This window comes from Pimephales promelas, chromosome 12, assembly GCF_988280905.1.
Source record: "Pimephales promelas chromosome 12, fPimPro1.hap1.1, whole genome shotgun sequence".
Taxonomy (NCBI): Eukaryota; Metazoa; Chordata; class Actinopteri; order Cypriniformes; family Leuciscidae; genus Pimephales; species Pimephales promelas.
This window is the reverse complement of record NC_142780.1, coordinates 1,267,191-1,292,912: the sequence shown is the minus strand read 5'-3', so window position 1 is coordinate 1,292,912 and position 25,722 is coordinate 1,267,191. Positions and strand designations below refer to the sequence as shown.

Genomic DNA, 25,722 nt, shown 5'->3' with positions numbered 1-25,722 from the left:
ACTCATGGAATCGTTTATTAATGATCTACATGCGTCTTTTTGATTTTATTGAAATAATCATAATTTCAAAAATGTATTTATTCAAATTTCTTAGAGTCTGGATAAATCTTAAAAATCTGAAAAAAATTACATTTATTCAGTTTTTTTAACTCTGCTTTCTTATATTACACAGAGATCAACTTGAACATGTTAAGTATTGTTTGATATATATATATATATATATATATATATATGAAGAGTTCAGATGCAAAAGCCTCTAAGTGCCATTTGAAATTTTCTTCTAAAATGACCTTTTTTATCAAGCTTGTATATTTAAGTTCAGTGATTTCACTTAAATGACAATGAAGATTACCAATTAATTGCCATTTAAGTGAAATTACTGAACTTAAATATACAAGCTTGATAAAAAAGGTCATTTTAGAAGAAAATTTCAGAGGCTTTTGCATTTGAACTCTTCATATATATATATTTATTATATTATTTTTTTGTTAATTATTAATTAATCTATTTATCAATTATTTTGTCATGGGTTTCTACTGTACATTGTTATTACTGTATACGTTTTTCAAGCGAACGCAAAATATTTAGGAGAAAATGCAAAAGCATTGACATTTTCTTGTTCTTGTTTCGGTGGAACAGTTTGAGAAGACCCTTGGCAATTATGAGGAAATAATGTAATAAAAACTTTAGTATAACTAAAACATTATATTTGTAATGCCTGTATATTCTCTCCCCTTACACTAAACTTAACCATCACATTTTTACATTTTCAGATTCCAGATTTATAATCTGGTTTCCTCATAGGGACCGAAAAATGTCCCCACAAGGTCAAGGATTTTGGATATTGCCATTGCCTTTTGTGGGGACATTTTGTCTCCATGATGTAGGGCTTACCAGGACCACACACACGCACACACGCACACTCACACTCACACTCTCTCTCTTTCTCTTGCATTGCATTATTGCCTCAAACTCTACCGTTATGTCCTTTTGGTAATGCAGTTAACACTGTTTTTCATATGTTTTGTGAGTGTCTTAGTTCATTCTTTCAATCGTTGGGAGAAATTATTGTAAAATTTGGTTTCTCGTACACCAATAGTCTATTTATTTTGGGTTGCCGTTAAGTGTACACTTGCCAATTTTTTTAATAGGTTAATACGCAATTTTTAAGTAACATCAGTGATCTTAAACTCATCAGAAACACATCAGTGATCAAAAACGCTGGAGATGATGTAAGCGTGGTGTTATTTTGTAAGTCTTTGGTGAAGTCACGAGTGGTCCTTGAATATAGCTATTTAATTATCTGCACACTAACTAACGTCTGTTATTTTGAATGGAGATGTGTGTTGGAGCGATTCTGGTGACTAGAACTAAATCAGAGAATCTGGTATTTAATTTCTGATAAGAATTGTTATTGTTTATTTGTTTTACTTTGGTTTGTTTTCTTAGTGTTTTTGTAAATTAAAATGTGTTTAAAAGTCTTTCTCTCTCTCAAACACACACACACGCTCAGGCTCACAGTTGGTTCTTTAGGATCTGAAGGCATTGATTTGTCGTCTCCTCCCCTGTGTTTAAGAGCACAAAGGCTTGAATAGCCCAGATCTGTGTGTGTGTGTGTGTGTGTTGTTCTCCTGAGGGCCACAGATGGGCCGCTCTGAGTCATGTGACCAGAACTCCTCCAGCGTGACACCCAACAGCTGGAAGACCATCAGCACACACTAATCACCCGCCAGTGTCCTGGCTCACACACATTAACATGGCATTAACAAACATTACATAACGCTTCATCCACTTACTGCTTCATGTACCTAATACATAATGACTCACTACTGTTCAAACATTTGGGCTCAGAACGGTATTTATTTGACAGATCTTGATGCTTTTATTGAGTAAGGATGCGTTAAAATATGACTTATAACGTTACAAAAGCTTTCTTTTTTTAATAAATGTTGTTATTTTAAACTCTCAAAAAGACGAGCACAGTTTCCACATGAATATAGATGATAATCAGAAATGTTTCTTGAGCATCAAATCATATTAGAGTGATTTCTGAAGGATCATATACAATTTGTAATAAATACAATTTGCAATATTTTTTCGGTTGAATACGTTGAAGAACGTGTTGAATATGGCTATAGTTCAGGTTGGTAATGTGAATGAAGCTGTGTGATTCAGATTCAGATCAAACAGCCCAAGCTTGATTTATTCACACCGTGAGAAATGCGGAAAAACTAATCCGGATGCTTCCATGCAAAATACAAGCCGCCTGACGTCTGATACGTACAGTTTATCACTCGCTTTAACATGAACCAGTCTACAGCTCAACAGGCTGTAGAGATTTCACTTACTTTTCACGAAATAGATCCAGTGTCTATGAATCAACGATGCGGATCAGCAGGAGTTCAGACGAATGGCAAGTTCCCGATGGGACGTTTCTATGCTAACACTTTATAATGAGGTTTAAGGTCCCTGTAAAGTCAAAATTATGTGTTCTGAGTTCGTCACACCACAGAAAAATGTGTTATTAGCCGAGTAGGGGCGTGTCCATGAGCTCAGGGGCTCCAGTGCGTCAAGTAGGGGCGTGTCCATGAGCTCAGGGGCTCCAGTGCGTCAAATAGGGGCGTGTCCATGAGCTCAGGGGCTCCAGTGCATCAAGTAGGGGCGTGTCCATGAGCTCAGGGGCTCCAGTGCGTCAAATAGGGGCGTGTCCATGAGCTCAGGGGCGCCAGTACGTCATCAAGTAGGGGCGTGTCCATGAGCTCAGGGGCTCCAGTGTGTCATCAAGTAGGGGCGTGTCCATGATCTCATGGGGCCCAATGTGCGTCATCAAGTAGGGGCGTGTCCAGGAGCTTATTGTAAATTGTTAGTAAAGTGTTACATTTTAACTGTGGACTGTATCAGACCTGTCAAAATAAAATTGATTTATTGTGATTTGTTTGGAATGAATAGCCACTTAAAAAAAGACATAGTTTCTTATGGAAGTTTATTTATTTTTATTTCTCATGTTATAGGTATTTGACTCATGTGTTGTTCGGTTATGTGGTTTCCATGGAAACAGTTGTGTCCACTCTCATGGACGTCACAGATGATGTTGTTCTCGCTCTCATGGCTCTTCTGATCCGGTGTTGAACAGGTCCACGGGTCGGTGGGAGAGCCCTGGTGGCTGTGGGTGGAGGATCCCATCAACGACCACATCTACCACTCCGAGTACTTCCTCCTGCAGAAGAAACAGGTACACCTGCTGACACCAGCGTGACCAGGAGAACGAGCGCTCGCCTTCAAACCTAATATTCGGGCAGAAACCTTGTATCTCCAAAAACACTACTCCTCAATCAGGGTTCGTACACGCTGCTTAAAGCTTAAAAATTATCCTTTTTTTTTAGCAAGTACATAACCAGCCAGTGTTCAAAACATATTTATGAAAGGTACTTGGAAGTGCTTGAATTATTGATTTTTAAACAATCTTTTCATGCAAAATTAATGCTGCAGCCCATCTGTTATAGAGCCCTTTCGCATGGCTATGAGTTTGATATTCCTCATGAACAAGAATATGACACAGCTTTCATTCTTGAGCTCAATTAAATATTCATGAGGGAAAAAATCTGTTTGAATAAGGAAAGTGATATCTATATTATATAAGCTTTTTAATGGTTAGTTACCGTGGTGTAACTTTTTATTAGTTTAATTTATATTTAGAAAACTCGAAATGTAATAAAGATTGTAGTCCTTGATAACCTTGAAAACCCCTAAAATATAGTGCTTGAAAAATTCTTGAAAGTCCTGACGTTGCTGAAAACAGTATCGTTACGAACCCTGTCAAAGGAAAAACAGTGTTTTTAAATCATTTAACACTCTGTCAAAGTTGATATCGTGGCTTTAGACACACGCTGTGCTTATTAAAAAAAAAAAGCAGTTCTTTAATGACCCTTGCAAACAAGCAGAGACTATCCAAACTGTGTTCACGATAGAGGTGGGCGGAGTTATGAGGTTTGACTGACAGCTTGAGGAGCCAATGGAGACACAAGGTTCAGTCACAAGCTCTTTTAAATCTTTTCATTGGTTAAATATTTGCAGACGTAAAGAGTGACCAATAGTAATGATTTATGAAAAAAAAAAATAAATAAATAAAAATGGAGAAACAAGGTTTCTGCCCGACAGTTACGATATACAGTTTTGTTAAAACTTAAGAACTAAAACTATTAAAAATGGTTAGGCTAATTAATCGAAGTTAAGTTAAAAAATATATATAAATATTAGATAAAACTTGAATAACTGAAATTAAATGAGTTTAAGTACTAGAATGGCTTAAACTGAAATTAAAATTAATTAGAGCTACAGTAAATGAAGAGTTCAGATGCAAAAGCGAAAAGCCTCTAAATGCCATTTGAAATTTTCTTCTAGAATGATAATTTTTATCAAGCTTGTATATTTCAGTTCAGTGATTTCACTTAAATGGCAATGAAGATTACCTATCAATTGTTATTTAAGTGAAATTACTGAACTTAAATATACAAGCTTGATAAAAATCATCATTAAAGAAGAAAATTTCAAATGGCACTTAGAGGCTTTTGCATCTGAACTCTTCAAATAGAGATATTAAAATGACAAAAGCACATAACAGAATTACTCAAATGTATCCGGTATCATCCGCCTCCAGTTATTATAATAATGAAAAATGTAAGAAAGACAAACACACTGGTTTGTAGCGCAAATAATTTCACTGTTATTCTTGTAGTTATTGACCAATAGTGGCTAAAGAGTTGAAAGTTTCACACATTCGCATTTAAGTGGATAATGCTAATATAACACTGACTGTCTGTGTGAGGGTGAGCTGAAGATAAACCCATGTTCTCCGTCAGGTGTTGAGTGGAGAGCCTCAGCAGGTCGTCTTCACCATTCCCATCTTTGAGCCCATGCCTTCCCAGTATTACATCCGAGCCGTGTCGGACCGCTGGCTGGGCTCTGAAGCGGTGTGTATCATCAACTTCCAGCACCTCATTCTGCCCGAGAGACACCCGCCACACACAGGTGCGTCTCACACACACACACACACACAAGTGTGATGCTCTGCAGACACTTCATTCCTTATTTAGAATTAATCACTTTAAGTTAGGGATGCACCGACATGAACATGTTGGCCGATAACCGATAATTATTTATATTTGAAAGCCGATAACCGATATATTGTTCGATAAATTTAAATCCAAATTTTTATATAATTTTTGACTTCATGTCTGGTTACACAAAGCAATTCGAATGTCTCAGCTGAAGGAAATAATACATCATTTATCGGCTTTAATATGTATCGGCTAAATTTTCTAATCAGGCCCATAACGATCACATTAAAAAAAAATTTCTTTAAAATGAACATATATCGGGTGATACCGATATGGTGCCGATATATATCGGGCATTCCTACTTTAACCCTCTGGTGCTCTTTGGTCATTTCTGACCGAAAAATTTTCTGTTTTGGAAATTTTAAAAATCACAGCTTCATCTGCATGTTACGAAACTTTTATGGCATTGGGTATGTGAACACACAAAAAAATTGAGGTCATGATCTAAGCATGCTAAGTGGTCTTAAAAAAATAGTCACACTTTTGGTCTTTGGTCAAAAATGACCCCCATAGGACCCTCCATAATGAATGGGAAATTGTAAAAAAAAAATGTGAATTTTTGTTTTTTGTCAATTTTTTTTATAAGAAATCGTTTTTGAGATTGTTTCAACTATATATTCAATTCCACCAACAAAAACAACAAAAAAAATGTGTTCATAAACAGCTGGGGAATTCACATGCCTCTCCATAGAGAGCTGTACATGCCATCTAATGGTTACACCATGATTCTACGCTTTTTCTCTATACTGTAACCAGATGGTGCTAATTTTCTTCAAAAAATATTTTTTTTGAAGGCCTAGACACTATATTAAACTAAAATACTGCATTAATAATTTTTTTGAAAAAAAATAATATATATAGTAAAAAAAATATATATATATTTCCATGGCAAAAAAAAAACCATAAATATTGCATAAATATGAATAAATTCAATTAAATTGTCTCAAAATACTAAATTAAAAAATAAATAAATATTATAGAACAAAAATAAATTGCATTGGTTTTACTGGGATGGAGAAAGTTTCATTTCTAGGTGTCCGGTCACTTTTGACCGGGAAGATAACAAGTGTGACTCCGAAACGAAGAGCACCTGAGGGTTAAATGCCGTGGGTCAAAATGACTGGAACACAATCTGAGGTTTAAAGCAACTCTAAAGAAGTTTTTTTTTTTTACCTTAAAATAATGTTTCCAAAATGGTTTCACAGGGTGAAATGCACTTCTGGATCCTAAATCTGCTATATCCATGCTATGATTGCCAGATCGGCTCACGCTTCTGTAGTTCTAATCAGACATAAGAAAACTACAAATCGGACTTGCTTTATGTCAAGCGTTACAATAACTTTGTTTGTTTTTCTTCGTTTGTGATGTCGCAATACATCATACTTTCATAAAATCATGCAACATACATGCGACATCGTTCAAGCCGGCGCTGGATAAATTATACATGACCTTATATATTACACCAATAAGTGTATAAATTAATTTTAATAGTTCCTCTTGCAATAATGGCATGATTTAATTTGAAATTTTGGTTGGGTGACTTATAACATGTACTGTAATATCTGCTCTCACGTACTAATTGTTTAACAAAATGCTAAACCTCACATTTTAATGGAAGCTTGTTTCTGCCACGGAATAAAAAATGATAGAGGTAATCGTGACTTTATCTCACAATTCTGACTTAGTTTTCCTGTGTTTAATGGCAGAGCTCTTGGATCTGCAGCCGCTGCCTGTGACCGCGCTGGGAAACAGGGAGTACGAGAGTCTCTACAAGTTCACACACTTTAATCCCATTCAGACGCAGATCTTCCACACGCTGTACCACACGGACACCAACGTCCTGCTGGGAGCGCCCACCGGCTCCGGGAAGACCATCGCTGCGGAGATGGCCATCTTCAGGGTCTTCAACATGTACCCCACCTCCAAGGTCGTGACCTCTGCTGTGTGTCTGCTGTAGGCTTGGGGATTTTAAGTAATTATAAAAAACTAACAATAGCAACAAATAGAGACAACTGAACAAAGATACGACTGGCAGAAACAGTGTTTTAAGATTTTTTAGGTACAGAAACTGTAATCAACCTTAGTCTTATTATCAAAACATTTTAATTTGAGCTGAATATCATGAACGAAAATCAACAGGCTAAAGAACACTTCTGCCCATGATTTAAGAATAGCATAGAAAAACAACTAGCCTAACTTTTATCAGTTTCACGCATTATTAAAGACAAGTAAACACAATAAAAAATAGCAATAGCAACAAATAGATACAACTGAACAAAGATACGATTGAAATAAACAGTGTTTTAAGATTTTCAGGTTCATCAAATGTAAAATAACACTGCACTTTATAAATAAAATTTACGTTACAAATATAGTTGCAAAAGTTAAGTCGAGAACGAGTGAATAGGCTTTATGCCGTGCGTAACGTGACCAAACCGGAAAACGGGTCTCATCGCATCCGCTTGTCAGAGAAAGTGTTAACGGCCGTAAGAACTGACTACGATATCTATGGATATTTAAGGTAATCAGCTAACCTAACTAGTTCACTTTGTTATTGGCGTTTTATTCCTTTTAAATATCTAAACGTTACTGTGAAGAATAAATAATATAAAACGTTTAAATATCAATCTGCACATGTGAGGGATATTGTTTATGCTAATCTTTGCACGCTCCTTTTAAGTTATCTTGAGTAAAACCGCAAAAAAATTCATGAAAAACATACAAAAGACCTGGAGCGGAAGCGATTCGACCTGTTTTACAGAGAATGTGGAAGTAAGTTGTGCATAAAGCCTATTTTCTTTTTTTTGTTGTTTGTTTAGTGTTGTTATAGCGACGGCAGGAATATTAGGCTACTGTCACTTTAAGAGTTGCACGGATCGGTACATCAAATGTAAAATAACACTGCACTTTATAAATAAAATTTACAAATTTACGTTACAAATATAATTGCAAAAGTTAAGTGAATTTTCTCTTGTTTAGTGTTATTATAGAGACGGCAGGAATATTAGGCTACTGTCACTTTAAGAGTTGCACTGATACACACATGCCTGAAAACACCCGCTTCAATGGTTTAAAATCACAATTTTCTGTGCGCATGTTTAGGATGTGTGTGCAAGGGTTGTAACGGTATACCGGTTTATCGCTAAAATCTGCAGTGTGGGAATACTTTAGTTTATTTAATCATTATTTAAGAAAAAAATAGTTGTTTTTTTGCTTGTTTAGTAAACTCCTGTTGTGCAGCTCTGCAGACACAACCAAAAGCTGTTACATGTCATCTGATTGCATTGCATTTTCAATAATATATTTGTATTAAATCATAGAATCCAGACAAATTATATCAGACAACCCAGAATTTCTGAGGAAAAAAAAATAATTTCATAAGACTCTATTATCTCTATCATAAAAGTAAGTTAGTTTTATGAATTCAGTTGATTAAACATGTTTGTTCAAATGGGAGATTTGATATTTCTTTCTTATTTTTTCAAAAGGTATACTTTTTTTCATTCAAAAGTGTGTTTTAATAAACCATGTCTTCAACCAAAAAACCCTATCTGTTTTTATTCATTTTAGGGTCATTCTAGCTTATGATAATAATAATAATAATAACAACAATAATAATAAAAATAAATAATGTTTCTTTAATACCATATACCGTTATGATACTATTATCATACCGTGAAAATCTCATACCGTTACAACCGAGCGAGTCGTATTGAAATGCTCACAAAAGAATAGAAATTTACATTTTATATAACAAGTATTCGATTCCAGAATCGTAAATGATTTCCGATTAAGGCGTAGTTTTATTTCCTATGCCGCGGTGTAACGGGCCTGTATCCGTGTGAACAGGTGGTCTACATCGCTCCGCTCAAAGCTCTGGTCCGAGAGAGGATTGAGGACTGGAAGATCAGAATCGAAGAGAAGCTCGGGAGGAAGTGAGAGCGCTTATGGATTCTTCTGGCAAATATGTATCTGTTATTATACCCTGACCTTTATTTGCTCATTATCATCCTCGCTGTCTCCAGGGTGGTTGAGTTAACAGGTGACGTCACTCCAGACATGCGGGCCATCGCGCAGGCGGACCTGATCGTCACGACTCCGGAGAAGTGGGACGGAGTGAGCCGGAGCTGGCAGAACCGCAGCTACGTGCAGAAAGTGGCCATTCTCATCATCGACGAGATCCATCTCTTGGGTAAACGCCCTCGTGTGCCCTGAACACGCTGATGACGTTTAGATGAATATGTGCTGCACGCTTTCCTCTCAATAAAACAATAAACACACGACACAAATGAGCAAACAGCGGTTCGGACGGTCATGTGATATCAAGATACGTCACATTCATGTATATAGCATTTTATATAGTTGGTTTATTTAAAGGTGCACTGTGTAATTTTAGAAGCATCTAGTGGTGAGGTTGTGAACTGCACCCTACAGAAGTTACGGTCGCCGACAGGAAGTGATGTCGTCGTCTGAGACAGCAGAGAGGAGCCAGTTTAGCGATGAGGTTTCTTTATCAAGATAAATTAAGAAATGAGGTTTACTTAATTATCAATGTTATTGCGAATATTATTGGTATTCGTTCATCAGTGTTTTATTCGCTGATTTTAAATCGTTAGCTCGCCGACAGGTCAGGGTGTTGTCGCGTGCAAATCGCGGGGGGGATTAGCGGACGATGAACGCTTGCCAATCTGTAGCCAACAACGAAGCGAAGACGCTCGCAGACGCGTCGCCGAGCCCAGAAAAATATCTAGCCTGCTAGATATCCAGAGCCGTCGCGCGACTCGACCTCAGTGATGTCATGGGTACAGCCAATCAGAGCAACGCATGGGTTGAGGACACCAGGTAAATCTTAGTTTTTCTTTTCTTTTTTTTTTGTGTGCTTTTTTTCGTCATGCAAACAGTGTACAGCGCTAGTTTCTGTCTGACGTCCATCGTCCATGTGTTCTCTTCTTCGCTGGGTATTGGTGCAATATTTATTTATTTATTTATTGTGTGTTTTTTTGTGACAAAACGTGGTTTGTAGACCAGATAGAATCGTTGGGTGACAGAGTTGTTGTCAACTCGTTATTTATTTGATTATTTTCAGGATTTAGTCCGTAGCATAGTACTGAAACAACTCTCATTGACTCACAAATGATTTGCTCTTATCTTCTGATCGTGGTTGAATCTCTATGTAGTGCGTTGTGACGAAACCGTGGTGTGTGTAGAGAGAAATGGTTATAAAAACATAACAGGTCATTATGAAAGGTCTTTATACACAACTGAAAACATATTTATGTATATGATATTGCATTTCTATCAACAGATCCTCCTAAATATTACAGCTTTACAGTATTAAACATTAAAAAAACATGCCAGCGTCGCTTTCAATCAGAAGTACTGGTTCACTTTATATTTTAAAGCAGCTCTCCGGTGTGTTTACTAGCGTCTGACCTCGAAAGACTGAACCGGAAAAAATTTACATGTCAAAGTAGGCGGAGCCTCAGAGCCACACCCACCTATTTGCATCATCTTCGCCACAGAGCGATGGTAGATGATGAACACTTTTGTTCTGGAAAGTTGACTTTGGCGAGCTGATTCTGTTTGAAATGGCGCCACACTAATTCATTCTTCATTTTTTTTTTAATCGCCTTGACGTTTCTGCGACACTAGTGGCAAATAGAGGAATTACAATAATACAGCATGTTTTGCAAACATGACACTTCCCGTGACTCAAACATCCCAATCACATCCCACACTCTCAGAAAAAAAGGTACAAAAGCTGTCACTGGGGCTGTACCTTTTCAAAAGGTACACTTTTGTACCCAAAGGCTGCATATTGGTACCTTAATGGTACATTTAAGCAACTAAAATGTATATATTAACACCTAAAATATACATATTAGTACCTAAAATGTACATATTAGCACCTAAAATGTACATAGCTCCTGAAATGTACATATTAACACTTAAAATGTACATATTAGGACATAAAATGTACATATTAACAACTAAAATGTACTTTTTAGCACCTAAAATGGACAAAAGTTTACCTTTTGAAAAGGTACAGCCCCAGTGACAGCTTTTGTACCTTTATTTCTAAGAGTGCAACATCACTGATGCTCTTGTGTCCGAATGTTAGCAAATCCCAGCATCCATGTTCCAACATCCAGTGGAGAGCAGAGGAGTGTGGGAACAAACCACGGTTAATGGTGACACACGTGAGTCTGTGTGAAAGTCAAGGACCTTGACATAAATGAATTGGACGGCTTCAGTCCTGAGGTGTGTGTAGTTGGATAAGATGATAATACCCCTAATATTCACGAGTATTTACACACATGTATGGGAGGTTCTTGATTTAATAGACTGATTAAAGAGCCTCCTTCAAGACACTTATTCTAGAAGGATGAATTCTTCTGAGTTTTATTATCCAGACCTGCATTAATGCTTATATACATGTCAAATGAAACTAGGCTCACAATTGCAGTGAACGCTACAAGTGAAATGTTTGTTTCTCCAGCTTCAAACTAAACCTGAAATGCCATCACACACACCCAAAAACTGCATAAATATTATTTTAAATCTGCACTATATTACTTTAAACTAAATTGCATGTCCATTTGGCCACACAACCAAAACTTCAAATTAGTTCAAAATGGTGGTGAAGGACGGTAAACCATATGAACCGAGTGGATTAATCCAAGTCTTCTGAAGAGACGTCAGCCTTTTATTCTCATATAAACTTCAGCACCTTCCACACAGTCTTAAAGTCGCCCTGTAGCAGTGTTGGGTAAGTTACTCTAAAAAAGTAATTAATTACTAGTTACTAATTACCTCTTCAACCGTGTAATTAGATTACTGTACTAAAAGTATTTAATTACTTTTAATTACTAATTACTTTCAAAATCCCAGCTGAATAATACAAGGATAGACATGAATCTGTTTTAATTCTTTCAAATAAACACTATAAAATTGCATGAATTATCCTTAAACTGATCAAGGTGGAGAAGGTTACATTATAAAAACATACTTTTTAGCATCAGACGATACATTTTGATGTTAAACCCACTATTGTTTTATGTCTGATCTCATGACATTTCACACTTTTTTCATACATATTTTACAATAATTCATACGAATTTGTACGAGTGCGGTCGTAATATTTAGACTCCTCATACGAATCGCTGTGAGATCGGATTGATCCATACACAATATTTACCTCAATTACATCAGAAGAAACTGTAATTAAATTACAGATAAATGAAGAGTAATCCCTTACTTTACATTTTCAAGGGAAAAGTTATTAAATTACAGTAACTAATTACTTAGTTACACCCAACACTGCCCTGTAGTCAGTGTTAAACTCATCTTTTATCACCAAAATTACATATTTTACTTTTTTTCCTTGAGAAATGTTTCTTAATGTTTATCTTGACACCCTCACCTCATTTAATATGCGCAGTTTTATGAATATGCAAATGAGCCCCGCCTCCACTCACTCACTCACTCAGCTCACCACTGGTTGGCGATCACACGTTGATCTGATTGGTTACGGTGGTTTGTGACGTCAGAAACACCAGCGTGTTTTTGAGACTGTCTTTGGTTCACTGCAGGAAATACTCAGCAATGCTGGGTGTGTTAAAGCGGATTAAAAACACCACACACACACATAAACTACATTAAACGCTGGATTTACACCACAGGGGGACTTTAACTTGTAAATTTCATTTGAGAGATCATGATTCATGTGTGAGCAGGACCTTTTTTTCCAAAAAGCCAGTGCGTAGTTTCTAATAATAGCGTATAAAACTGGTGTTGTTGTGTTTGCCTTCACAGGTGAGGACCGAGGGCCGGTTCTAGAGGTCATCGTGTCCAGAACCAACTTCATCTCATCGCACACCTCCAAGCCCGTCCGTGTGGTGGGACTGTCCACAGCGCTGGCTAACGCTCGCGATCTAGCCGACTGGCTGGGCATCGGACAGGTTACACACACACAACACTTTCACATACACACTCTTCCAACATCAGGGTGTCCGCGGGGCTTTAAAAAGTGATAAATCAAAATTGTCAAATTTAAGGCCATTAAAAGTGTTAAATGTTGTCTGAGGGGTATTATTTTTTTCAGACTATCAGGTGTCCTATTCTGTGTTTGCGTTAGTCCGTTTAAATATAGGCTTTAGCTTATCTGGGCACAATCAAAGATCTTTCGTCTCTGTCTACGTTTGCTGACGTCATATTCAATGGTCGTTCGACATCATCTGTGAACACTGAGCGCTCAACAGAAGTTGGCTGGCTTACGTTTTATTTTCCACTTGCTTCAAGGCATATCTTCAACGACTTTTTTTAATAAACACTGACCAAAAAAACACTATAAAGTTTTATGGCTGGACGATATGATGATATATATAGGCTATATGAAGAGTTCAGATGCAAAAGCCTCTAAGTGCCATTTGAAATTTTCTTCTAAAATGACAATTTTTATCAAGCTTGTATATTTTAGTTCAGTAATTTCACTTAAATGGCAATGATAATTACCTATTAATTGTCATTTAAGTGAAATTACTGAACTTAAATATACAAGCTTGATAAAAAATGGTCATTTTAGAAGAAAATTTCAAATGGCACTTAGAGGCTTTTGCATCTGAACTCTTCATATATAACACACACTGATATAAGTGATCACCCGGATTTAGACTTACCTATATTGTATAAAGCGTTCACAGACAAATTTGCTATAGCCTACGTTTAGGTCTATATTGCTTTTATTTCCCCGGTGTCGAAATCAGGCAAACATAAATGTCAGGCAACACGATTCCTAGCTGCATGTCAATATCCATGATCGCTGGATCTTTAGTAAGTTGTAAGGAACACTATATTGAGTCCAACATTTAGTTGAAATTGATCAAATTATTCATTTTAGTCACATTTTCGCAGTTTCCCCTATTAAATCCAGCCACGCAGCAGATCTTTTGCCACTCCACTTGTTCTGGTGGGAAAGTGACGTCAATGCATTCCCTCTATTGTTTGGTGTGTAACAAAAAAATATCAATGTCAACTGGATGGGAGCTAATGCACTTTGGTCGCTGCCAGTGTTGTAGTCGAGACCACCTCACTCGAGTCCGAGTCGACACCGAGTCCATAGAGAGTCGAGTCCGAGTCGACACCGAGTCCAGAGAGAGTCGAGTCCGAGTCGACACCGAGACCAGAGACGGTCGAGTCCGAGTCGACACCGAGTCCAGAGAGAGTCGAGTCCGAGTCGACACCGAGACCAGAGACGGTCGAGTCCGAGTCGACACCGAGTCCATAGAGAGTCGAGTCCGAGTCGAGTTCGAGACCAGAGACGGTCGAGTCCGAGTCGACACCGAGACCAGAGACGGTCGAGTCCGAGTCGACACCGAGACCAGAGACGGTCGAGTCCGAGTCAAGACCGAGTCAAGACCGAGTCCATAGAGAGTCGAGTCCGAGACCAGAGACGGTCGAGTCCGAGTCGAGACCGAGACCAGAGAGAGTCGAGTCCAAGTCGAGTCCGAGACCAGAGAGAGTCGAGTCCGAGTCGAGACCGAGACCAGAGACGGTCGAGTCCGAGTCGAGACCGAGACCAGAGAGAGTCGAGTCCGAGTCGAGACCGAGACCAGAGACGGTCGAGTCCGAGTCAACACCGAGACCAGAGAGAGTCGAGTCCGAGTCGAGACCGAGACCAGAGACAGTTGAGTCCGAGTCGACACCGAGACCAGAGAGAGTCGAGACCGAGTCGAGACCGAGACCAGAGACAGTTGAGTCCGAGTCAACACCGAGACCAGAGAGAGTCGAGACCGAGTCCATAGAGAGTCGAGTCCGAGTCGAGACCGAGACCAGAGACGGTCGAGTCCGAGTCGACACCGAGACCAGAGAGAGTCGAAACCGAGTCCATAGAGAGTCGAGTCCGAGTCGAGTCCGAGACCAGAGACGGTTGAGTCCGAGTCAAGACCGAGTCCATAGAGAGTCGAGTCCGAGACCAGAGACGGTCGAGTCCGAGTCGAGACCGAGACCAGAGACGGTCGAGTCCGAGACCAGAGAGAGTCGAGTCCGAGACCAGAGATGGTCGAGTCCGAGTCGAGACCGAGACCAGAGACGGTCGAGTCCGAGACCAGAGAGAGTCGAGTCCGAGACCAGAGATGGTCGAGTCCGAGTCGAGTCCGAGACCAGAGACGGTCGAGTCCGAGTCGACACCGAGACCAGAGAGAGTCGAGTCCGAGTCGAGACCGAGACCAGAGACGGTCGAGTCCGAGTCGACACCGAGACCAGAGAGAGTCGAGACCGAGTCCATAGAGAGTCGAGTCCGAGTCGAGACCGAGACCAGAGACGGTCGAGTCCGAGTCGACACCGAGACCAGAGAGAGTCGAAACCGAGTCCATAGAGAGTCGAGTCCGAGTCGAGTCCGAGACCAGAGACGGTTGAGTCCGAGTCAAGACCGAGTCCATAGAGAGTCGAGTCCGAGACCAGAGACGGTCGAGTCCGAGTCGAGACCGAGACCAGAGACGGTCGAGTCCGAGACCAGAGAGAGTCGAGTCCGAGACCAGAGATGGTCGAGTCCGAGTCGAGACCGAGACCAGAGACGGTCGAGTCCGAGACCAGAGAGAGTCGAGTCCGAGACCAGAGATGGTCGAGTCCGAGTCGAGTCCGAGACCAGAGACGGTCGAGTCCGAGTCGAGTTCGAGACCAGAGATGGTCGAGTCCGAGTCGAGTCCGAGACCAGAGACGGTCGAGTCCGAGTCGACACCGAGACCAGAGAGAGTCGAGTCCGAGTCGAGACCGAGTCCTTAGAGAGTCGAGTCCGAGACCAGAGACGGTCGAGTCCGAGTCGAGACCGATACCAGAGAGAGTCGAGTCCGAGTCGAGACCGAGTCCATAGAGAGTCGAGTCCGAGACCAGAGACGGTCGAGTCCGAGTCGAGACCGAGTCCATAGAGAGTCGAGTCCGAGACCAGAGACGGTCGAGTCCGAGTCGAGTCCGAGACCAGAGAGAGTCGAGTCCGAGTCGAGACCGAGTCCATAGAGAGTCGAGTCCGAGACCAGAGACGGTCGAGTCCGAGTCGAGACCGAGACCAGAGAGAGTCGAGTCCGAGACCAGAGAGAGTCGAGTCCGAGTCGAGACCGAGACCAGTGAGGGTTGATTACCTAATTTACTTTTATTTACTTAGAGAAATCCTTTTTTTTTTTACTGAATTTACTTAGAGTTTAAGAAATATGATCAGTTTAGGGTAAAAAGGCCACATAGTAGGTGGTGTTAAAAGTAATTTTATTACAATTTGTCATGCGCAGTTGCACACTAGAAAATCACCAATCACTGGGCGTGTCAATCAATTTAAAGAAATATTTTATTAACATACATTAATAATCATGAAAAATATTTTGAATTGAACTCGAGTGGACTCTAAAAAAAAATGTTCGAGTACGAGTCAATTCCGAGTCCAAATGGACACGAGTCCATGACAAGACCAAGACCATTAAAATATGGTCTCGAGACCGAGTCCGAGTCTCGAGTACTACAACACTGGTGTATCAATCCACTACACACTAAAATGAATAGATTTAGAGCACTCGTTCCATTTGTTATAAATGTTATAAATGTCAAAATCAGTGTAAATAATAGAAAGGTTGCTGCTGATTAACACTTAATTCAGTGTCATGATGGTTTTAAAAAAAAATTCTGAAGGTATTAAAAAAGGTATTAAAAAGTAGTAAATTTAACTTAACACACAACCCAATCATCTCTCACATACACACATCTCTATCTATTACATTTGATACGTTTGACTCGTGATATGGACGCGCTTTTGGAGGCCGACTCTATTAGCATAGTTTCGGGATCAGTGCTCCTTCCTCTTCTCGGATTCGATATGATTTGCATACGATTCACGGCAATTCAAGAAATCTTTGGCGTAGTTTTTTTCTTGAGTTGGATGTAATGGATGGGTCTCGTTTCAGTGTAATCATGCCCCATAATGATACGGGACGACGTGAAAACATATTATCTGTAACGCTGCACCGTCCTGTTTCCATTCCAGACAGCCGTCCTGCGTTGATACGCGTACGTGTCGGGGTCTATAAATAACCCGCACCCGTCTCCCAGCATGCATCAGCGTGAGGGCAGACAGCAGTGGTTATGTAAACGTTGTTTTACTATTGCTGAAATGTCACCCTGCGAGACGGACGGGGAAGGAAGGGCTGGGGGTCTCCATAAATCTGACGTGTGCTGTTTGGACTGAGGCGTCTCTCTAGCTGCCTGATCCATTATCCAGGCCTTTAAATATGTGCACACACGCTCCGGGCCCGGGCCACTTGTGTGAGAGCGTGGTTGTGGGACAGGGGACAATGACGGGCGGTAATTACCCCCAGATGGGCCACTCTGTCAGGCACAGCGCCAGCTGGGCACTCCATCTCTCTCTTTATTACCGTCTTTCTGGCTTCTCACTTTCTGGCGTTGTTTTGTGGCGCTGTGCTTATTCCTCTGTGTTTCAGGTGGGACTGTTTAACTTCCGGCCCTCTGTTCGCCCGGTGCCGTTGGAGGTTCACATCCAGGGTTTTCCTGGCCAACATTATTGCCCTCGTATGGCCAGCATGAACAAACCAGTCTTCCAGGGTACGACACTACAGTCACATTACACACATTATTGGGAAAAGGGTGACGCTGTACTTGTGCATAAGACTGACATCTTCATAATCATGACATGACCAGTGTTGCTAAGTAATTAGTTACTGTAATTTAATTACTTTTCCCTTGAAAATGTAAAGGGATTACTCTTCATTTATCTGTCATTTAATTACAGTCACTTCTGATGTAATTGAGGTAAATATTGTGTATAGATCAATCCGATCTCACAGCGATTCGTATGAGGTGTCTAAATATGACGACCGCACTCGTACAAATTCGTATGAATTATTGTAAAATATGTATGAAAAAAGTGTGAAATGTCATGAGATCAGACATAAAACAATAGTGGGTTTAACATCAAAATGTATCGTCTGATGCTAAAAAGTATGTTTTTATAATGTAACCTTCTCCACCTTGATCAGTTTAAGGATAATTCATGCAATTTTATAGTGTTTATTTGAAAGAATTAAAACAGATTCATGTCTATCCTTGTATTATTCAGCTGGGTGAGATTGATATGGGATTTTGAAAGTAATTAGTAATAAAAAGTAATTAAATACTTTTAGTACAGTAATCTAATTACACGGTTGAAGAGGTAATTAGTAACTAGTAATTAATTACTTTTTTAGAGTAACTTACCCAACACTGGACATGACATATGTCTTGAATATGAAGTAGGGTTTATGTAAGTGTAATTCACTCGGTTATAATGCAAATATGACATTGTTTGAGATGTGTTTGTTATGACACCTTGACATAAACCAACACATCATAACCTGTCTTTGACATTACTAAGACAACACAACCTGTCATAAACATGACATAGCAGATTAATGATCAAACTTAAGAAACTTATTGGTTAACATTACATTAGACTGTCAGCTGGTTGGTTTTGACGTTGGCTGTCGTGAGGCCATTACAACTTTTTAATGACAAATTCAATGTGTACCACTGTAGTTGAGGTCATGAAGAATATTCATGACACAGTTATAATGGCCTCATGACAGCCAATGTCAAAGCCAACCACATGACAGATTAACTTCATTTTATGTCAAGATGTCATGACAAAGATACTGACAGGTTATGATGTATTGGTTTATGTCAAGATGTCAAATCAAAGATGTCATATTTGCATTCAAATGTCATTATTGAGCGAAAGACACTTAATGACAGTTGTCATAAACATGCATAAACTCTACTTCATATTCAAGACATATGTCATGTCATGGTCACGAAGGTGTATGGCTTAGCTTTTATTCATTTCCAGGATATGAATTCCTAATATCAACAATTACATTTTTTGATATCAACAAAAAATGTCACCATAGGCTGCAATTGTTGATATCAAGAAATGATTTCCTACTAGTTGAAATACCAATTTCACATATCAGAAATACAATTATTACTAGTAAAAACCTTTATTTTTGATATCAAGAATTCAATTGTTACTAGTTGAAATGTCTATTCTTGATATCCACAATTGAATTGCTACTAGTAACAATGTTCATTTTTGATATCAATAATTCAATTTTTACTAGTGGCAATGTTAATTTCTCATATCATGAATGTAAGTGTTACTAGTAAGAAAGCCATTTTAGATATCTGAAATAATATTGATATCAGAAATACATTTTCAGATATCAAAAATGATCATTTTTACTAGTAACAATTGAATTGTTGATATTAAGAATAGACATTTCAACTAGTGACAATTTAATTATTGATATCAGGAATTCACATTTTTACTAGTAACAATGTAATTATTGATATCAAAAATGATATTTCTACAAGTAAAAAATCAATTCTTGATATCAACAATTCATTTTGAATGGCAGCCTATGGTGACGTTTCACTAGTGAAAATACAATTACAGATATCAGCAATTCAATTGTTGATATCAAAAAACGTAATTGTTGATATCAAGAATTCATATCCTGGATATGAATAAAAGCTACAACGGCTTGCCATAAAGGTGTCATATCAGTCTTATGTACACCCCTTCAAGTAAAGTGTTCCTGGGTAAAGTTAATGCAGAACAAGTGCTCTAAATGATATATTGTGTGACGAAATTCTATCTAAAGTCCTCAAATCTCATTTGTGCTACAATATATTTGTAAATTCACAAAAATGCTATTTGAGGAGTTTGACCCGACTATGTTGACTTCCCTATGATGAGGGCATAATGAGGGTTATGCACCCAATAAACCTCCGTATTGTGTAAAAGCGCTTCCTGTTCTTCATGTCTTTAGTATGCGCTTCGTCAAATATAAACCGTTTCACTCAAGAAACCTTAACAGGAGCGAGCGGACAGGATAGCATCCAGGGTTCCTACGCAGTTTGGAAAAGTATGGAATTTGATTTGAGTAATTTCCAGGTCTGGAAAAGTATGGAAAAAGTAAATCACAGTATGGAAAAATATTGATGTTTCCAGACTATTGTACCTATTTCGTTTTCTAAATATAAAATTAATCACTTCTAAATGTATACAATATGCAATCGTCTTTTTCATGGCGTTTGGATTAGGCTGCCAGCGAGCGCTGCCTAAAGATCGTTTTTACACTTGATCTGCCAGAGTCTAGGTCTGCAGTGATTGGTTGTTACGTTGTTAGGCAGCAGTTGCCATCACAGCGCCCCTACCTCAAACAGAGTTTTACTAAACAACTAAACATGACTTTAGCTCTATTTTCTAATTTTCTGGTTAATTGTACATGAACATCCCTTCTGTTTCTGTAGGGGTTTACAGTTATTTAAATTTACAAAATTACAAAAATGAACAACATTGCACTGTACAAATTTAACATGATAGCGTACACATTTTGACTCAGAGTGTAACATACTTGTCGGTGCTGATAGCATTGTGGGTAAGTGCGTCACCATGTAGCGCCGTTGTGAGACGACCACCATTCGACCAGAAAGAAATCATATAACCATTCCAATAACTCCAAAGCTGTTCCGTATAGCTACAAAACCTGCATAGTTCCCCTTTAAATATGGTCGGAAAAATCTGTATGAGGTCTGGAAAAGTATGGAATTTTGAAATGGAAATTGTGTATTGATGAGCAGTTTCGATTTTTTTGTTTTTCTTTTTTTCTCACCAACATTTTTACATTTAAACGGAAACACTCTACAATAAGGTTTACTAGTTAACATTAGTTAACACGGACTAAGACTGAACAAAACTCGAGACGAATTAATCTTCTGTACTTTTACCAAAATTGTACAATTTTATCATCTTGCGTTTTTATTGCTTTTGTATTTTGTTATTGCGTTCTGATTGACTCTGTTTTCCCGCTCTCCTGCAGCCATCCGCACACACTCTCCAGCCAAACCGGTCCTCATATTTGTGTCCTCGCGCCGACAGACGCGGCTCACGGCGCTGGACCTCATCGCGTTTCTGGCTACAGAAGATGACCCCAAACAGTGGCTCCACCAGGACGAGAGAGAGGTCAGAGGTCATCCTCTACTGTGGTTTTACTTTAACAGATTGATTTTACAAGTTATGCCTAAACAATGCAATTCGCTCTTCTTCGCCTCTTCTTCTGTCCCCGTGTTGAGTGTGTGTGTGTGTGTGTGTGTGAGCATGCGAGATCTTTGTAATAGTAGTTTTGCTTTCTGAAAACAAGCGAAAAAACTTTGTAATGCTCTGTTCACTTCCTGTCTCTATGAAGCCCCTCCTCCTGAAATCACACTGTGCTCTGATTGGTTGGCTGGAGCAGTTTGTTGCGATTGGTCGAGCGCTTCGAGTGTGTTTGCCCCGCCCCTTTCCATAACCGCCAGTTTAACACTCTACTAACTAACTCAACCAGGCCCCGCCCCTTTATTCTGCGCATTAATTATTATAATGAGGAATATTGTGACGGGAGAAACTCAAGACTACAATGGAGGAACACTGACACTGACATAGAGGAGAACTGTGTGAGTTTGCATAAACAGCAACAGAACATGTGTAAAGCATTATAGTTCCTCTTTAACATTACTAAACGCAATTGCTTTTTAATAACATATTGAACATGCATTAACAATGACCACTACTTGAAAGCATTTATTAATATAGGTTAATTTAAATTGATAAATATGCTATTCCTAAATGTTAATTCATGATGCGTTAACTAATCTTCAAATGTAAAAATGTGATGTATTAATATAAGTGATGGTAACAAATACATATAACTGATGTCAACATATACAACCTTACCTGAATATTAAATCTGAGTGCCTTTTATTTAAAAGATGTAAAAAAAAAAAAAAAACAGCAAACTTTTCAGGCAAAACATTTAACAAGAAGTAGGTTTTAAAAGATTTAAACAATAGATATATTGTCAAAGATTAAGTACAAAACATTATAATGACGATTTGTGGTTAAATCTGAACGATTAAAGGGACAGTTCACCCAAAAATAATCAACTCACTCTCATGTTGTTCCAAACCTGTATGAATTTCTTTCTTCTGCTGAACACAAAAGAAGATATTTTGAGGAATATGGGTAACCAGACAGGCCCAAGCACCCATTGACTCCCATATTTCCAAATGCCTGGGATAGAAAAGCCATTGGTTCATCAGTTCTGAGAGATTATTCCCGTTAGCGATTTGCAGCATTCCTCAGTTGATCTGCTCTGCTACTGTTGTTGTTTTCGCTCAGTCTCTCTTTATCTGTGATTACAGTACGGCTTCTGGTGCATCTCTCATTAAACTCCTCTCTCCGTTCCACTGCATGCCTTCAGATCATTTCAAGATGTGGACAAACAGCTCTTTTCTGCTCGCCGTCACAGATGTGGGCTAATATTTTCAAAGCACTCCATTAGAGAGCTATTCAGGGGGAAAGGGAATGCTTTTCGCATCCCAATCACAAAGTAATCATAGAAATTGCAGCCTTACAGAGGCGATAATTTCTTTAATAGTGTACGCATGACACACACACACACACACTTATGTTACAGAGAGCGGAAATACATCTTTAGTGTGTTTTCTTGAACACATGCGCTCAGCTGGATTTTACTGTAGTGCAGAGGTCATCGTTTGCGATTATGACCCCGGACTGAATCCATTCAGTCTGAATCCATTGAATCCATTTTAATATATTTACGTATGGAAGCTTGTTTCCGTCACTGAATAAAAAAAAAAAGAAAAGAAAAAATAATTGCGTAAAAGATGTAATGTCAGAATTGCGTGTTATAAAGTCAGAATTCTGACTTTTTCTCACAATTGTGAGTTTACATCACGCAATTCTGACTTTAGAACACATAATTGCAAGTTTATATGTCGAAATTGTGACATCTTTTCTCAGAATTGTGAGATATAAACTTGCAATTGTGAGTTATCAGGCCACAGGGGGGAAAAAAGACTAACTTTTCCCCTCAGAATAGTTTATCAATTCTGATTTATATTACACAATTCTGACTTTATATCTCACAATTCTGATTTATATTACACAATTCTGACTTTATATCACGCAATTCTGACTTTATATCTCACAATTCTGACTTTATATCTCACAATTCTGATTTATATTACACAATTCTGACTTTATATCACGCAATTCTGACTTTATATCTCACAATTCTGATTTATATTACACAATTCTGACTTTATATCTCGCAATTCTGACTTTATATCTCACAATTCTGACTTTATATCTCTCAATTCTGACTTTATATCTCACAATTCTGATTTATATTACACAATTTTGACTTTATATCACACAATTCTGACTTTATATCTCGCAATTCTGACTTTATATCTCGCAATTCTGACTTTATATCTCGCAATTCTGACTTTATATCTCGCAATTCTGACTATATCTCGCAATTCTGACTTTATATCACACAATTCTGATTTATATTACACAATTCTGACTTTATATCTCGCAATTCTGACTTTATATCTCACAATTCTGACTTTATATCTCTCAATTCTGACTTTATATCTCGCAATTCTGACTTTATATTACACAATTTTGACTTTATATCTCGCAATTCTGACTATATCTCGCAATTCTGACTTTATATCACGCAATTGCAACTTTATATTACGCAATGTATATATCTTGCAATTTTGACTTTATAACACGCAATTCTGAATTTATATCTCGCAATTCTGACTTTATATTATGCAATTATGACTTTATGACACGCAATTCTGACTTTACATCAGGCAAGAAATAATCTTGTGAGAAATAAAGTCAGAATTGTGAGATAAAAAGTCGCAATTACCTTTTTTTATTTTTCATTCTGTGGCGGAAACAAGCTTCCATATTTACCTCTATATAGAGTCCCCATAAAACATGAAAACCCAGTGTGTGTGTGTGTGTGTGTGTGGAAAAGAGTTTATTTAAGATTCTTTGAGAATGTCTCTCTTTGTGTTCCAGTGGGGAAACTGCACTCGGCTCTGGACTGATGTCGAGAGTATGTAAATAGATCAGCATTCATCTTCAGACGGCCTGTTCTTGGCCTGTGAGGCTCGTGTGTGTGCTGATAGTGTGTGTGTGTGCCGCTAGCTCCAGCATGCAGTGATATACGGGGCGTCCCGCTGTGTCGCCGCACTGAAGCGTGTAACGGCTCGAGCTCCTGCGGTGTGACTGACAGCCAGCAGCACTTCCTCCCCGTCTCAACATCTCCATCTCTGCTGTGTGTGTTGCTTTATGAAGGATCTGCGTAGGGCCGATGTTTTCAAGTCACCTTTATTTATAAAGCTCTTTTTACAATACAGAGTGATTCAAAACAGGAAAATAATGCAACAAAGTGTGTTGCCATTCATGTATTCTGGTGCCTTTTAATTAAACACCCTCCTTTAGCATTAAATGCACAGCTAACCGTGTATTATCCCGCTGATACCATGGTCATTCGCCAGCATTGACAACTTAAAGGTGCATTGCGCAACATTTCATGTTAAAAATAGCCGTTTTTCTAACCCATTCATGCTTAAACACTTGCCTGATGGGCTGAATGAGTCCTTCTCTGATCACTGCGATCGCCTCTATAATCCTGTATAGTAAAATAAAAGAGGGATTCGGGACGGGTTTGAGACTGGCGTGACGTCATGTGCGTTCACACTCACCTGGCGATGTCTGGCAGGATTGTGTATTCGCCGCCATTCTCCGTATCAGCGAAGACAACTCCAGTCAACTTTCCACAAAAGTAGAAGATGGATTCAAACACACCGGCTTGTAGTTCATTCCAAACCCCGACGCAAACTCCACATAAGATAAAGAAAAGAAAACTTCTGTCTAGTGCCAGGCGTCAGAATAAGACGAGAGTCGACATCGGGGAGTTTTCAACAAACAGGTCTGCTAGGTCTCAAACGGGTCCTGTACAACGTAATAACTTATATTGTTCATGAACGTGTTTCCATAATAATACAATCATAAGTGGATACAGGAAACACATAAAACAGTTCAACATGGAGATAGATGGAAACAAAAACCGAAGTTTTCCCCCTCACACACACATAAGTGTGTAATTTACTCGAATGCCTTTCCTTTCATATATTTTAAATGACTTGCAGATTTATAACTTTATTACCTCATTATGACTGTAACAAAAGATGTGTGCGGTTGATGCTCCTTTGGTTAGAATGAACAGCTCTTGCAAGCATGTGTGTGTGTGTGTGTCCATGAGCGCGCACACCTCTGGTTGCAGTTCCGCTTGTCACCAGAGGGGGCGTAGTTCTGCAAAAACTCAGAGACTTGCGCAATGCACCTTTAAAGGAGTAGTTCACTTTTGAAAACTTTTGCTGATAATTCACTCACCCCCATGTCATCCAAGATGTCCATGTCTTTCTTTTCTCAGTCGAAAAGAAATGAAGGTTTTTGATGAAAACATTCCAGGATTTTTCTCAATATAATGGACTTCAATGGGAACCAAACGATTCAAGGTCGAAAAGACAGTTAATAACAGTTTCAGATGCAGCTTCAAATGTCTTTAAACGACTCCAGACGATGAATAAGGGTCTTATCATGCGAAACGATCGATTATTTCAAAACTTACTCCAAAAATGT

General features: G+C 38.7%; 1 protein-coding gene across 1 annotated transcript in view; it reads left to right on the top strand.

Moving 5' to 3' along the window:
* The window catches only part of ascc3 (activating signal cointegrator 1 complex subunit 3), a 234,103-nt gene that overhangs the window by 162,127 nt on the left and 46,254 nt on the right, over nt 1–25,722 (top strand). The window contains exons 23-30 of the mRNA XM_039651238.2: nt 3,134–3,232; nt 4,860–5,028; nt 6,824–7,044; nt 8,967–9,052; nt 9,143–9,309; nt 12,933–13,078; nt 17,597–17,717; nt 21,032–21,174. Of these exons, the coding sequence (XP_039507172.2) occupies nt 3,134–3,232; nt 4,860–5,028; nt 6,824–7,044; nt 8,967–9,052; nt 9,143–9,309; nt 12,933–13,078; nt 17,597–17,717; nt 21,032–21,174 (1,152 nt within the window). The remainder of the gene's footprint in view (nt 1–3,133; nt 3,233–4,859; nt 5,029–6,823; nt 7,045–8,966; nt 9,053–9,142; nt 9,310–12,932; nt 13,079–17,596; nt 17,718–21,031; nt 21,175–25,722) is intronic.